The 14,345-nt window shown below is 41.2% G+C and overlaps 1 protein-coding gene across 2 annotated transcripts; it reads right to left on the reverse strand.

Moving 5' to 3' along the window:
* Positions 1 to 1,468: 1,468 nt before the first annotated feature.
* ARPP19 (cAMP regulated phosphoprotein 19) lies at positions 1,469 to 13,294 on the reverse strand. 2 transcript variants are annotated; one of them, XM_027644284.1, is made up of 3 exons: positions 13,113 to 13,294; positions 8,379 to 8,501; positions 1,469 to 4,983 (listed from the first exon to the last, which is right to left on the reverse strand). In XM_027644284.1, the coding sequence occupies exons 1-3, from the start codon at positions 13,155 to 13,157 to the stop codon at positions 4,813 to 4,815; spliced, it is 339 nt and encodes a 112-aa protein (XP_027500085.1). In that variant the 5' UTR covers positions 13,158 to 13,294; the 3' UTR covers positions 1,469 to 4,812. The 2 variants fall into 2 exon arrangements, with proteins under 2 accessions (XP_027500085.1, XP_027500086.1); XM_027644285.1 differs by lacking the exon at positions 13,113 to 13,294 and adding an exon at positions 10,585 to 10,930.
* Between the last annotated feature and the right edge of the window lie 1,051 nt (positions 13,295 to 14,345).

The raw sequence follows: 14,345 nt of genomic DNA on the forward strand, positions 1-14,345 counted from the left end.
AGCTGCTCTTCATCTGTATGCTAAGGCAAAACAGATCTATACTAAAGCTACAGGTCATCTTTCTTTCATGTATAACAAAGAAGTGACTTGTTTGTGGTTCATTTAAGAGTGTAATGATGTCCCCTGAACACCCTTAATCTCAGAATCCGTTTGTACAAACAACTGAAATTTCAAGTTTTGTTCTCAGAAGGGACCTGAACCTCCCCTCTGACTGTGCTGCTTCATATTCAGTATTTCATACCCTTTCTTTAGGGTATCTATTCTAAATTCAAAGAGTCTCATTTCAGGAGTTCGCTTGGTGGTGGATTACTGATCTCAGCCATTCACAGATGGAGCTCAGGAGCCAAATGTAATTATAAGCCACAGCAAAAAATAGATATCTGAGTCCAAAATATGCTATGATTTGACACAATTTGCATAAACCAGGATTTCAAATCTGTCATTAAGGACAGAAATTGGGGGCACTGAAAGTTGCCAAGAAGCAACCTGTTTGTAATATATCCAGACTGACTACTTAATTATTAAGATGCATCTCCTGCATCAAATATTTTTTGATAAGATTTTAAATTACATAATCTCTTATCTTGCACAACATCTTTTCAAAAGATGGCATTTTTTTCAGAGAATAGATCTCAGGTATGCCAGATGACAATGTATAGTTGATGCAGCTGACACAGTCCACATGCAGAATTTTACACTGAATTTTTATGTAATTTTTTTTCAGAAAAAATTACAAAGCATCTGTCCTATCTCTTTTCTTACACCTGTGGTCTGTTCACATCCATGATCTGTTAAACTGTGGCAGAAAAATCCCCTTCTCACACAGGACTTCCTATTCTGTTGTCACTGTTCCGCAAGTGAGTGGCGAGTTCTCTCTTTGCCAAACAAAAAGGGAAATCATTAAAGGCACAGCAATAACATTTAGTGCATGGCCAGTGCACGGGCCTACCCACTCCTTCAGAAAAGCACTGTATATTCAACACTGACCATCAGTTTAACTCCATGTGGCTTTCACTGGTAAGACAGACAAAGCCGAGGGATTTACAGGCTAAAATCGTTCTCCTACCCTTTCTCATATTCTCACAGCAGAAGGACTAGGCCTGGAGCTTTTAGCTGTAGAAAACTGGTTGAACGGTAAAGAACTCTGAAATGTAATGCAACAGATATGTAGGGAGAGAAAAAATCATGTGCCATGCAGGTATGCAGAGCAGAGAGGGTGTTACTATAACCTTGGTGACCGAGCTCACTGCACAAATACAACACACGGGTCTTGGAGCTACACAAACATCAGCACCTAAGTCACAGGAGAACTATGAAATTAGTTGGACTTTTTCCAGCATTTTGATTTCTGGAAGTGTTGCCATATTTAGGCCAACTGTCCATAGCAACAGTACAAACTTCTATATGCCAAGCTACTTCCCAGACATCCCCTTCACTCACTGCAAGGGACCAAAACAATCATCTGTTACGGAGTTTTCAAACAATAAGCTTTAATTGCCTTATTAGAAAAATAAGCACTGAAATATATATAAATGTGATTACATTAAAGTAATTCTGTACTCTAACATACTAGAAATCAAAGCCCAGTCATATTTTTAATGATACAGAGTAGCAAGATTTAGGATTTAGAAGTTTTCCATAGAGAATACCGAAGTATCCAGTATTGTTTAGGAAACCACAGTAAAGATGAGACAAACCTCCACGTTGCAATAAAAACTAAGTAAATCAATTTATTCTGTATACTATACAATGTGTAAGTTTGTAAAGAACAATTGACATTTTTATCACCTTAACATCTTGACTGGGTGTAAATATGTCCAACAAAATGTACTCCTGTGGCCTTTACACAAACACTGTCCTACTACACCAAGAACAATGAGAGGGAAGCCTTTGGTGTTACAGATTTGGGGACATATCTGTGAAGTTGTAATTAATTCACTTAACTATCTCAAATAAAATGTTGGTGCTATCTGCTATTATAAGCCTACATGAGTGCTACTCTAACAACTAAACACTGTCTATCTTTAAAGGCAAGATATGAAAGGGACTGCCAGTCTACAGTGTGGACAGGTTTTCTTTGAAAAAGGCAATTATCAAATGGTAAAACTCATATAATACATTATGTACATCAGTTTGGATAGCTGAGTTAATCTTGCTGGAGTAAGCTGAAAGTAAGCATCGATTTGCAGTCATGTTTGATTTACTGTTAAGTGATTATTGGACTTTAATTTTTATACAGTGTATGGAATCAAAATAGCTGTGCCTGCTGCTGAGGTCTGTCAGATGTGAAGGCTCATAATCAGTCACTGACCTAGTTAGTATTACAGTACTTCAAATATACACATGGATAATATGTTCATAGCTGAATTTGTGGTAATCCTAAGAACTCCAAGTCACTGAGTGAGCATCGGAAGAGTTTGTGTTGTCCAACCAGCAGGACAAGCTGAGTCACAGCTGAGTGAGTGGAATGTTTAAATTTAAATGGCTATCTTTTTAAACCTTCCCAAACATCAAGGAAACTCACCTTACGGGAGCTACAGAGTAGTGGCACCAGACAATACACAGCAAGTCACCTTAAGTTGTTCAACATTTGTTTCAGGCCCAGTCCTATCATTAAGTTTCAATTTCATTTATGCATAGAAAAATAAAGAGGGATTTTGACATTAGAATAAACATCTATAAAAAGTAGCTTGCTTCAATATTTCCAGTTTCCCTGTCATTCTTCCCGCCTGATTTTTTAAAGCAGTAGGTCCATTTCTTCAACCTGTTCTTTAAAAATCACAAATTTTTTAATAGTACTAGTGGAGGATGAAGAATAAGGACAGGCCTGGCAGAGCCCATGTAATTACTAGAAAAGGGCTATACAAAAAAGAATCAGTTTAGCAATTCTGAAATTCTCTGGAATTACTTTTCTGAATCAAAGACATTATGCAGACGCTGATATTTTCTGATCAAAACCGGACCAAATAAAGACTATTCATTTTCTCTTGGCCATTTTATGTTTGCCTTTAGAAGAGAGCATTGCAGAAGATAATGGGCCAGCATTGTTTTTGACTAGCAGTCCTTTATACTGTAAGACCTTTCTGAATAAGTCAACACAAAGTACAAGATTCTAAAAACGTGCATCTTTAAGAGTGTTTCTCTTATCATACCTACACTGGTTCTTTATTTTTAATAGGCTGTTTAAGGACTATTTATTTAAAGAAAAAGGTATTCAGCAAACCAATCTTTTTAAAGAGTTTCTGGTTCTCCCAAAGAACATGAAGGCTGTGACTACCTACATGAACATCAATTACATTATGGATCCTACTGCACTTTTAATATTCTGATTTCATTGAACTAACATGCTTTTAAATGCATCAAGTCACCTGTCTAATATCAACTATGTATTTTGTCTATCTAGTACTTACAATCTGCATCATAAACCTGAACAGGAGTTCATTCCTATTTTCTGATATGAGAAGTTACCTATTTCTCACTAGGTCATTATAGAAATACTATTTCCAGGTATTTGTTTCCCCAAAGCCAATGAGGGGCTGCTGTATAACAAAGAGAAAAGGAGACAGTTTATTACCTCCTCAGGAGTCCAAGAAAAAAGAAATTATACCCTTCTGCTTCTTGAAGTCTAAAATAGCCCAAACACAACTGCATATCAAACGTCAGTGAGCCAAGATGTGATGTTTGTCACACAGGGAACTCTCTAGAACAGTACATTTAGCCATATTCCATGTCATCAGACAGAGCATTTCAGCTTTTAAAGCTTAAACAGCTGCTGAACAAAAAGGGCACTTGCCTGCAAATATAGGTACAAATTCCAGATTTATATTTGAATGCTGGATATTGTTGCAAAACAAAATTTAGAACTGCAAAAGCATAAGGTTGAGTCAAGTGTCAACGTGTTTCACAAATTTCAGGTACACAATTTTTACTTTCAGTAGCAAGATTCTGGGCTCTTAGTTTCAGGACAAGACTTTGAAAGATACAGAATCACTTGTGCTTTGATTGGCACATTATCTGCTTTTTAAAATGTAAAACTAATAGACGTTTGCAAAAGGTTGTGCAAAACTATTGTATTTACAAAAATGGCACAAGAGTGAATTCAACAGTCTATGCACATGCACACTTCATTCACATCTTCAACAAAAGTGTGTCCTAAGCTACGGAACTGAAAAGAATACCAGCTTCAACAGGCAGTTGTCAATAAGCACTAGGTTCACAAGAGTTACACCAGAATGGGCAAATATTGCCCAAGTAAAAACTCTATTGTTAAAGCTGAAACAGGTTTAAGGCCGTTCAAGTTCAAAAGCAGAAACAAAATTCAATCAGAGCCCTGTCTTTGTTTTTGTACATGCTTTACCATCTAGCAACTTGTGGTCTAAACCTCTATTTTAGACAACAAACCCAAACACGGAAGAAAAACCCAACACAACTGGAGGTTATATTAAATACAAATATGCTGTAATTAAGATGAAATAACAAAAGCAGAAACATTAGAAGTTGTAAAACTTGCGATGTCACTTGCTGGAACCAGTCCTACACTAGGAAATGGGCAATATGTACATTTTCAAGTAGATTACATTGCTCTAACCAAACTTGTCCTTTTTAATCAGTGCATTGTTCTCAACTAGTCCAAATACTACATTTTACTCTTAACAGTATTCCCTTACAATAGCAGCACATGCTATCGCTACCTGCAAAGCTGTCAGTCTCATGACTTAGTGTAAGAAAGAAAAAGGGTGATGTGAGGGTGAGAAATAACTATTAAGGAGAAATAACAGGAATGAGAATAATCATGCAGTTCAGCTGTTCTCGTCAGCCAGCCAGCTTGCTAGCAACAAGAGATGGTTTCCGCTGTGGAAGATCCTGTGGAGTAGGAATATGGTCACCAGTGACTTCTGTCTTGTCAGGAGCTGCAGTAGGCAGTTGCTTATTCTTCATCTTTGCTTTAGCCATATTGTAATCACCAGAATCGAAGTATTTTTGCTAGAAAAGAAAAGCATACATATATTTAAAATCCCGACATCTTATGACATGTATGCACTGAATTACATCATTCAATAGGTAGTTTTAATTTTGAAAACAATTATAAAGTCTCCCCAATTCATCAAGTAGCTCTACGTCAATTAAAAAAAAATATGATCAAGATTATTAAGCACAGACAGCTAAACTCTTAACATCAGGTAAGTACACAGTTAAGGTTCTCTATATGCCATTAAACTCACACCATACATGAACATTATTCTTGCCTTAGTTTTCCCAAAAGTTTGTCTTTGACAATTGAAAGCTTGGGGTTTATAAATTTTGTTGCAGTGAACAAGTTCTGCTACACAGAATAACCAAACAGTGCATGAAGTAAAGCTGGAGAACAGAGCCTGCTCTATCATATCAGAAGATCAAAGTATCAGGAAACTGCATGATAACAAGAAAACCAATTCTTTGCATACACTAAAGCAGTGAAACTATAATCCCTAAAATTCCCAAACCAAAGTCAAATCTACAATACAGTCCTTCTGAAAAGGAAGGAAATTCTTACCCCACATTCCAAGGCTTTTCTTAATACAAAAGTAAATTAAGTTTGAATTTCTAAAACAGTGTTCCTTAATACATCAGCAAATTTTTATTAGCATTACTTTTTAAGAGTTGTCAGATTTCTCAAAATATTAAGTTATCTATGGACGTTAAAGCCAAATTACTTATTTATCCACATCATGGTAAGATGAGGCATGGAATTTCATCCGAGCTCTGCATCAAGTCTTCAACTGCTCACTGACACATCTTGCAGGAAAAGTTGTATTTTTTTACATCTTACCATGAGGTCTACCATTTAGGCAACTGTATCCCATGACTTTGAACAGATTTCATATGAGGCCAAAAAAAATTAGAATCAGTATTAAGATTCACACCACTAACTGTTGGTTACAATCACAATCATCTCTGAAGAGAAGGCCCCCAGTCAGCTTTGTACAGGCTTAGTCCTCAGTCAGCTGAAGAAGAGCCATCAGTACCTGCTATGTTTAAAGTGCTTCCAGGCAGCATATTATTACCACACTCTTTATTCTGCAGGAGTATTAACCAGCTGCAAAATGTTCAGTAGCAGCAGTTGTTAGACAGAAGTAATGTGAACACCTGATTTAACAGGCCTTTACCAAAAGGGGAGGAGGTTGCTCAGGCAAGGCCTCCTGAAGGTGGCTTTAAATATTCCCTGTCAGAGCCTTAAAGTTACCAAATCTCTTTCTCCCATGCAGTCAGTAATATGTCTGAATCACACACTTTTATTCAAAAATTCAATTTTATTCCCAATTCAATCTTTTTGATGGTGTAATCCCTGTTCACACAACAATGTTCTAGCGCTACACCTGCAGCCTACACCTCAAGTTAGAACACAATCTGATTTGGAAAAAGGCTTTCACATTTTGCCCTTCAAAACTGAAGCAACCAAAAGAAACTTTTAAACAGCAATTAGGTAATAACAGAATCACTCAATCTTTAGATGTGTTGCAGCTGTTAACAGATCTATTTCTGTCCATGTAAGAGTTCCAAATAGAATCCCTCCACAGGAGCATGGTGGAACATTGTTCTCATCTACCATTATTCTGGAGAAAGTGTGCTAATAATGGTGTGTGCACACAAGGCAGAACATTTCTGGACAGCAAATATGAACTGGCACAGTGTGTCCTAGTTGCCAAATTGAAGATGATTTGGGCTACAGCTGCCCATATACATTTACAAGAATATCTGAGAAAACCTACCATCTTTCATGCATTAGCATATCAGTCCATTTCTTCCTTCAACTCATTCCTGTATTTTCCTGATTTATTCTAGCTTCTCACAAATGGCCTGTATTTGATCATCCCTTTCAAACTGACAGTGTCTGTCCTAGTGTCTTTGTGTCACAAACACTATCTGAAAGCACACTCACTACCCTCACCCTATTTCAAACTTCATCAATGCAGGCAGCCTGAAGTACACCAGGACCTGTATCAAGCAAAGATGCCTCCTCACTTAAGACACTGAGCCCATAAACAGAAATAATAGAAAACAAAATGGAAGAAAGTTATTATCACCACATCAGGAACTGAAGGAAACATATTAAGAACTGGAATCCACAATTTTATGCCATCTTTCATCAAAGTAGCAAAAGCCAATTAAGATGGCCATTGATCTGCCTCTGCTCAAATTTGAAAGTACATGTTGCAACAGCCTTTACATTCCACAGTCTATAATTAAGATGAAGATTTGTACAGGTTGTTATTGCTGGTGGAGAGTTTTTCCCACATTTGCACCAAGTGCAAGAGGTCATAATTCCTTTATGGCTATCAATCCTTGGTGAGTGAATGCTGGTCTGTTTTCCTGAATTATCACCACAATCCACACTTACCTGTCCCTCCTGTGTCTGTACATACACTGAACCAAATGGAGTGTCATTTAGGCTGCCTTTCACCCACATAACTCAGAGGGAGTCACCTCATCTCCCACCTGCCCATGCCCAGCAGCCATTAACTATGCTGCATAAGCTCCAACTTATGAGAGAAAGATTATCTAAAAAAACTGCCAACAGTAAACATTGCCAGGAGATGTTACCAAATAGCATAGAACTAGATCAGCACTGAACTCCAGCAGCTGGTTTGCGAAGGATTTTTACTTGGAAACACTGTGTGTACTGAAAGGGCCTAGACAATAGCAAAAAAAACAAGTGTGACAGCAATGAAAGCACCATCAGAAGTAGTGACATACCAGGATTATGCTAAGAACAGAGTTCTAGCATGCCTGAAAGGCATTACATAATCACTTTATGAATAATTAAACTAAAAAAATAAACAGCTGAATAACTAAAAAAATAAAGAGACACTGGTTAGATGTGGAAGAGTACTGAAATATTAACTCACTCTTCATTCTTCTCTCATTATTTTTTGGTCAGGGTGTATATCCAGAACTATACCACCATTTTCAAACCACTGATGTCAGGTGATGCCTGGTCCAAGAGCAGATGCTAAACTTTCATGTGCTAAAAACATGGATAAAAGGAGCGAACATACATTTTGGGGTCGCAAGAATGGGTGAGATAAAATCCCTACAAAATAGGGACAAGGTTCTAACCCTTGGTGTTTGCTATAATGTTTTTTATTAGGTCTATCACCGCAGCTTCTAAATTTAATTTTTTATAACAAGTGTGTTTGAGCCACTGACGCTGTAAACATCTATCCTGCCAACTCAGCATTCCTTTTGCGGAAACAAATTTCTCTTCCTTGTGCTTTCTCAAAATTTAAAGTTCTTAGGACTCTCATACCACACAAAAGCCTGTGGAGAGGAAAAAAATCAACAAGACATATAAATCTTGGCATTTTTTGTCCACACCCTATAGACAAAAAAGAACTCACTCCTTTTTGAAGCCTCTTCCTCAAGAAGTCTGAGCCTCCTGGCTTCTGGCCCAGATGAGGATATCTTGCTTTCAATTTTGCTTCTTCAGCTTTTTCTGGACTGATCACCTTATCCTCCATTTCCTGAAAGACAAGAGATACTGTAAATTAAATATACAACAATGTATATTTATGCAGAATACCTCTGCAGGTAATACACCCACATGCCCACTGCTGCTACCAAGTGAGCCATCTCTCAAATCCTGACAGCAACCGTAGGAGTTCAGCCTCCCATCTTAGATACTCCTCCTGGAGACGTGCACATTTCCCTCTCAAAGAAAAACAGTCTAGTCTAAATTTGTATTTTTCCATTTTGAAAAAGAAAAATCCTCAAACAAAACTAATTCTTTTTGCCAAAACAGGGATTCCACTGAGAACAAATGGTGAATACTTTTTTTCCCCAAATGTCCCTGTTTCATTGCCACGCTGATCTGTGTGGCTGCTCTAACTGTACTGTGCTGATATCCACTGTAAAAGCCCCCCAAACCACACCTGCTGTCACATTAATAGCAATACTGTGTTTCTCTATATATGTCTACAATTATCCTAAAATTATGAGGATGAAGACAGTTGGACAGTGCATTTGTGTAAAATAAAATGTCTGTTTTATGAGTACACTGTAAAATATGGATGCTCAAAATAATAATTTGAAGATACTTATTTGGCAAAACTGCAATTTGTTCACTGACCTCTACTTTACACTCATCTGTTCCTGTCCACGTAGCAATTTGATGTATGAACTATGATTTATTCTACTGGATCATTTCTAAAATATCTTTCAATCAAAATTCTTGGTTTGCTCTTTCCAGTATTTGGCCATGGTCATTTTTTTTTTTTTTAACGCAAACCATTGCTAGTTCAGGGAAAATATATAATGATTTGCACTGACTGCTGTAGTGTTGGAATCTGAAGTCACAAGAAGACTTTTAGGTAGGAAATAAGAATTGCCATTGAAATCAGGAGAGCCTCATTCATATGTGACTAAGGTTTATTGTCCACTTAGAGCTGCTTAGGCAGCCCCTTCACACTCTTTTCCATGCCTGTCATCAACCTTTGCATTGCATCAATCAGCATGACTGCCTGTACTCCCCAGGAATGGGTTAAAGAAACTAATTCAACAGAAAAATAACCATTCATCTTTTTTTTTTTTTCCTTCTCCCCTTGTTGGGCTGTTTTATTTGGATCCATTTCCAGAGTCTGGATCACCAAGCAGCTACACAAACAGGTATGTTAGCACAGCAGCAGAGAGGACAGAGGAACACAAGGAGCTGGGAGCTACTTAAGCGAGAACTGCCAAAGAACTGGAGCCACCACACTCGCCTATCCTAGGTGCTCTCCTATCTCTCTTAAAAAAAGCTCCAAGTTGTATAATATTCAATATCTTTCTGGTAAGAAGCCTCAGAAACAAAGATTATAACAACAGATTTAAAATATAACATTGTCTTGTTCCTCCGTCAGGCCAAGACATCTCAAGGACAGCTTTGCACGATACAGCAGGAACCTGAATCAACAGCTCTCCCAAGGAAAGACAGAAATTCCCATAACAGGTTAAGAGAAACTTCTACGATGACAGGCACCAGTGCTTTTTATTAGATCAAAATGCAGCTGGGCAATACAATGCAAAATACAAATATGAATAAAGGGCAAAGTTCCCCTGATTCTACTGAACATAAAACTACACCATTTCTCACTATATAATGTCATACTAGCCAAGACCACAGTTTTGATGCGTTATAGATCATTCAACTGCTGTTATTCCTATTGTGGTTCATTAACAGGCCGACAGAGACTGGATTTTCTCAAAAGTAATCTTTTCAGCTCAACACACTCAACATCTAATGCTGAATCACTGGGTCCTTGCTGCTGAGCCAACAAAGCATTTGAGGGGGAATATTTTGCCACTAAAATCCAAACAGAGATTTTTTTAAGAACACCGGACCAACAATAAATAGCTTATATAAATATGCATTCATGGATCATCAAAGGAGACATTTATGCAAACTCACAGGGCTGACAAATTATCGCACAGCAGGCAATCCAAACACAAAACACTGTGTTACGCATCAATGCAGCTCAAAAGGATACAGACCACAGTCTATTACTCTCGATGACCAAAACCAACTAAGGCTCAAAAAACTATGGAAGACGAATTAAAGAATTTCAATACCGTGACTTGGGGTGTCAAACAAAACCAGCTGAAGGCAGGCTCAAAAAATACTTAAGACAACAGATCTCCACATAAAATATAGTTAAGCTGCAGAACTCCTTGCTGAAGGATACAGGGGGTGCCAAGAATTTAGATGGATTCAGAAAGCAATTTGATGTGTTCATTCGCCGCTCAGAAGGCTTCTAAACTCCAGACTGCTGACACCTTGGAGTGTTTTCTTGGGAAGATCACTGCCTGCAGATCCTGGTCTTATATTCTTCTGTGGACTAGATGGTATTGAGCACTCCTGGAGATGTGTTGCTGAGCCACAAAGACTTTAACCCAAGCCACTCCTACATTTAGAACATTCTCCCCTGAGTTACAGAAGCAACAACCAAGTGACTAACAAATGATTGGGAAGTGGGCGGAAATCAAGATATACCATGCTCTTCTTCCTAGTGACAACCACACAAAAGTTATAATTTTAGTTCTCTACAGGAATCTGACACAGCTCATGAAGTCATTAAAATGCTCTACCAGGAAGGCTGTAGTTACCTAACCCATTTAAAGATAGATTTTGCTTTTAGAGAGGTACTAGCAGCATAAAGTTACATATCTGGTGGACTACTGAACTGCATGGCTAAAAAAGGAGCCATCAGCCTTTTATAACTGTGGTATGAACAGCTCATCCTCTCTAACAGAGGACATTAGACAAAATGCAAAGCAGAAAATGGGAAAACAGCCCAACCCTACAGCAAACTGATGTGGCAAAAGCCAGTTCAGCAACAAAATGCACCACCTTTAACTGCTTCCTGAAAAATACAGGCTTTTAAGGCAAAAAGACTCAGTCACCCAAGCATATATTGTCCTATGCCTAAAGTTTCTTTGTTTCTGGACTTCCCCCTGCCACTGTCCTGAGTTTTCACACTGAGAACAGGAAATGCTGGTCCTTGGCCAATTTTCAATTTTCATCACTCTATAGTTCAAAACCTTTCTCACTCAGCACATGCACAAGCTTCTTACAGCACATTAGAAAAGTTTAGAAAAGAGCCTGTGATCATGGAAGTGCTGCCTCAAAGTGTCATCTTTTTTAAGCATACGTATAAATAAGTACTGCAAAATGGGCTGTTTATGTAAGTATTTCAGAGGTAAGCATTAAATGTTCAATTCTGCCAACCCAGACCAACAGTTTTAGTGGAAGTTAATACTGCAATGTCATAACGCCACTGATGCCACATCAGGACATAATCTCACAGAACACAAGAGTTTTATTTTATTCATATTATATAAGTTTTCTCGAACACCTTACCAAATTAAAACTAAATCAGCAGACCAATAAGGAACTCCAGTCTCTCATATAATTTTTCCAAACACTGCATTTCAAGACTTAGCCTGAAACTTCGCTAGCAGAACTGGCCACAATCACCCGACTTCATCAGAACACACTAGAAGGCATCACAATAAACTTGCTACCACATATTTAACTCTGCTCTTATTACAGAGCTATTCTAGGAGTGCTGCATAGGCCAGGGACTTATTTTTATAGGCTTTGAACAGGAACAGTATCCCCCAGCAGCCTACCTGGCATGAGCGTTAAGTCACGCTGCAGAACACACCTATTTAAGAGCAGATTACAGCCCTGCCAAAGCAGCTGGTTCTGATTACTGCACCTATTGAGAAGGTATCCTTCCGGATTAACCCCCAAAGCTCCACCTGTACGACTAACTCATATTACAAACTGTAAATTATAAAACAAAAACCTGACATCTGAAGTATTTTATTTTTTTTTTTTTTTTTTTTTTAGCGCCCTTCAAAGCAGTACTTGTGTTTCGTAACTTCTCCCGATCGGAAATAGCCGTGGGGATTGCGACTGGGCTCACACAGCAATGACAAGACTGAAAAACAAACGGCTTCTTAAAGTCACAGCACAGCCATCCCTAAGGCCGAATCCCACTTAAGAAACGATACAATTGTTACCGACAGAGATGACATAACAGGAGTACCCTAAGACAGCCCAGCCAGCCATTCTTTATAAAAGCTGTAACTAGCACAGGCCGCGCTCGTTGTGGTTTGGGTTTTTCTCCTCTTAAACAGCTCATATTAAAAGCTAAACGTTTTCTAAAAGTGAAACAAACGTTTAGCTCCCGGATTCCCGCTGCTCTCCCTCCCGCCGCTGCGACTGAGCCCAAACCCACCGCACCGGGCGGCGCGGCCCGCGGGGCACCCGAGGGGAGCGAGGCCGGGGCGGGGATCGAACGGGAAAGGCCATCGGCCCGTGCAGGCCCGCGGGCCGAGCGGGAACACCAACATGGAGGAGCGGCCCCCCCGCCTCGGCGGGGCCCAGAGTGCGCGGGGAGACCGCCCGGGCCCTGCTGCGCGGCGGCGGCGGGCCCGGGGCAGCCGGTGCTGTGCGGGGCGGCCGGACCGTGACGCGGGGCGGCCCGCGGAGCTCCCCGCGCCGGGGGAGGGGGAAGAGAGGCCCGGGCGCGCCGATGGAGGCGAGAAGAGCCCCGCGGGGCTCCCTTGTGCCCCTCGGCCCGGCCACCCACCTTCTGCTCCTCGGCCGAGGCGGGCTCGGGGCTCTCGGCAGACATGGCGCCGCGGCAGGGGACGGCGGGGCTGGGCAGGAGGGACGGGGGCGGGCGGGAGGCGCGGCCGCGGCTCCTCCGCGGCGCTGCTGCTGCTGCTGCTACTGCTGCTGCTGCCGCCGCCTCCTCCTCCCGCACAAGATGGCGGCGCGCGCGCGGGACGGCGCGCCGGCGGGGTCACACTTCCTCCGCCTCGGCCCCCGCGCGCGCGGGAGTGGGACCCGCCTCCGCCCCCGCGCGTCACGTCCGGGGCCGCGGGTTCGAGGTCGGGCCCGCCCGAGGCACCCTGTAGGGACTGAACCAGGGCTGCGTCGGGACCGGCCGGGCTCCGGCGGGGAATGCCCTGCTGCTGGCCTGGGGGTGCCGGGCTCCTTCGGGCTCTGCCGGGCAGCGTGAGGCGGCTTTCAGAGGTGGAAGCTCGGCCGCACGGCGCCGGTGCCCCACCTCTCTTAGAATAATAAAATCATAGATTCATCAAGGTTGGAAGAGGCCTTTAGGATCATCCAGTCCCACACTGCTTCTGTAAACACTAAACCACATCACCTGGCGCCACATCCGGACCTCCAGAGAGGGCGACTCCCCCCCCTCCCTGGGCTACCTGTTCAATGCCTGAGCACCCTAACAGTGAAGAAAGTCGTTATAATATCTGACTTGAATCTCCTCTGTCTTTACAATATCTAATTTGAATCTCCCCAACGTCAGTTTCAGGCCGTTTCCTCTGCTCCTCTCACTGAAGAGAGCAGCCCCACACTCACCATCTCATCACCCACACCTCCCCCCCTGTGGCCTCCCCCGGCCCAGCATCGAGGTAAAGGGAAAAAAAGACCTTTGCTGCTTGGCTAAAATGGCTACTTTTGGTGATGAAAACATAAGGAGCCAAGTCCTCAGCAGCATTATTCGAGGATCTCCTGAATCCCAGACACGGCTGGCAGGATAGGAGGTCTTAACAGCACAGTATCACATTATACAGGAGTTTTTTCCCCCTCTCTATCTACTTTTCCCTGTCTTCTTCTTGGCTGAACAATAACCTCCCCTGGACTCTCTTTAAGAGCATAAAGGAGGGTTTTAAACAGCCCAGTGTTAATAAATCTTTGGAGATCCCAAATACAGGGATTATGTGAATGGCAGGTATGGCTTCTACTTAGTAGTTAACTGCATGTATGCTCCCACTTCTGCTATACAAAAGGTCTTTTC

The sequence above is a fragment of the Corapipo altera genome, unplaced genomic scaffold (assembly GCF_003945725.1).
Source record: "Corapipo altera isolate COAL_440 unplaced genomic scaffold, ASM394572v1 50, whole genome shotgun sequence".
NCBI lineage: Eukaryota > Metazoa > Chordata > Aves > Passeriformes > Pipridae > Corapipo > Corapipo altera.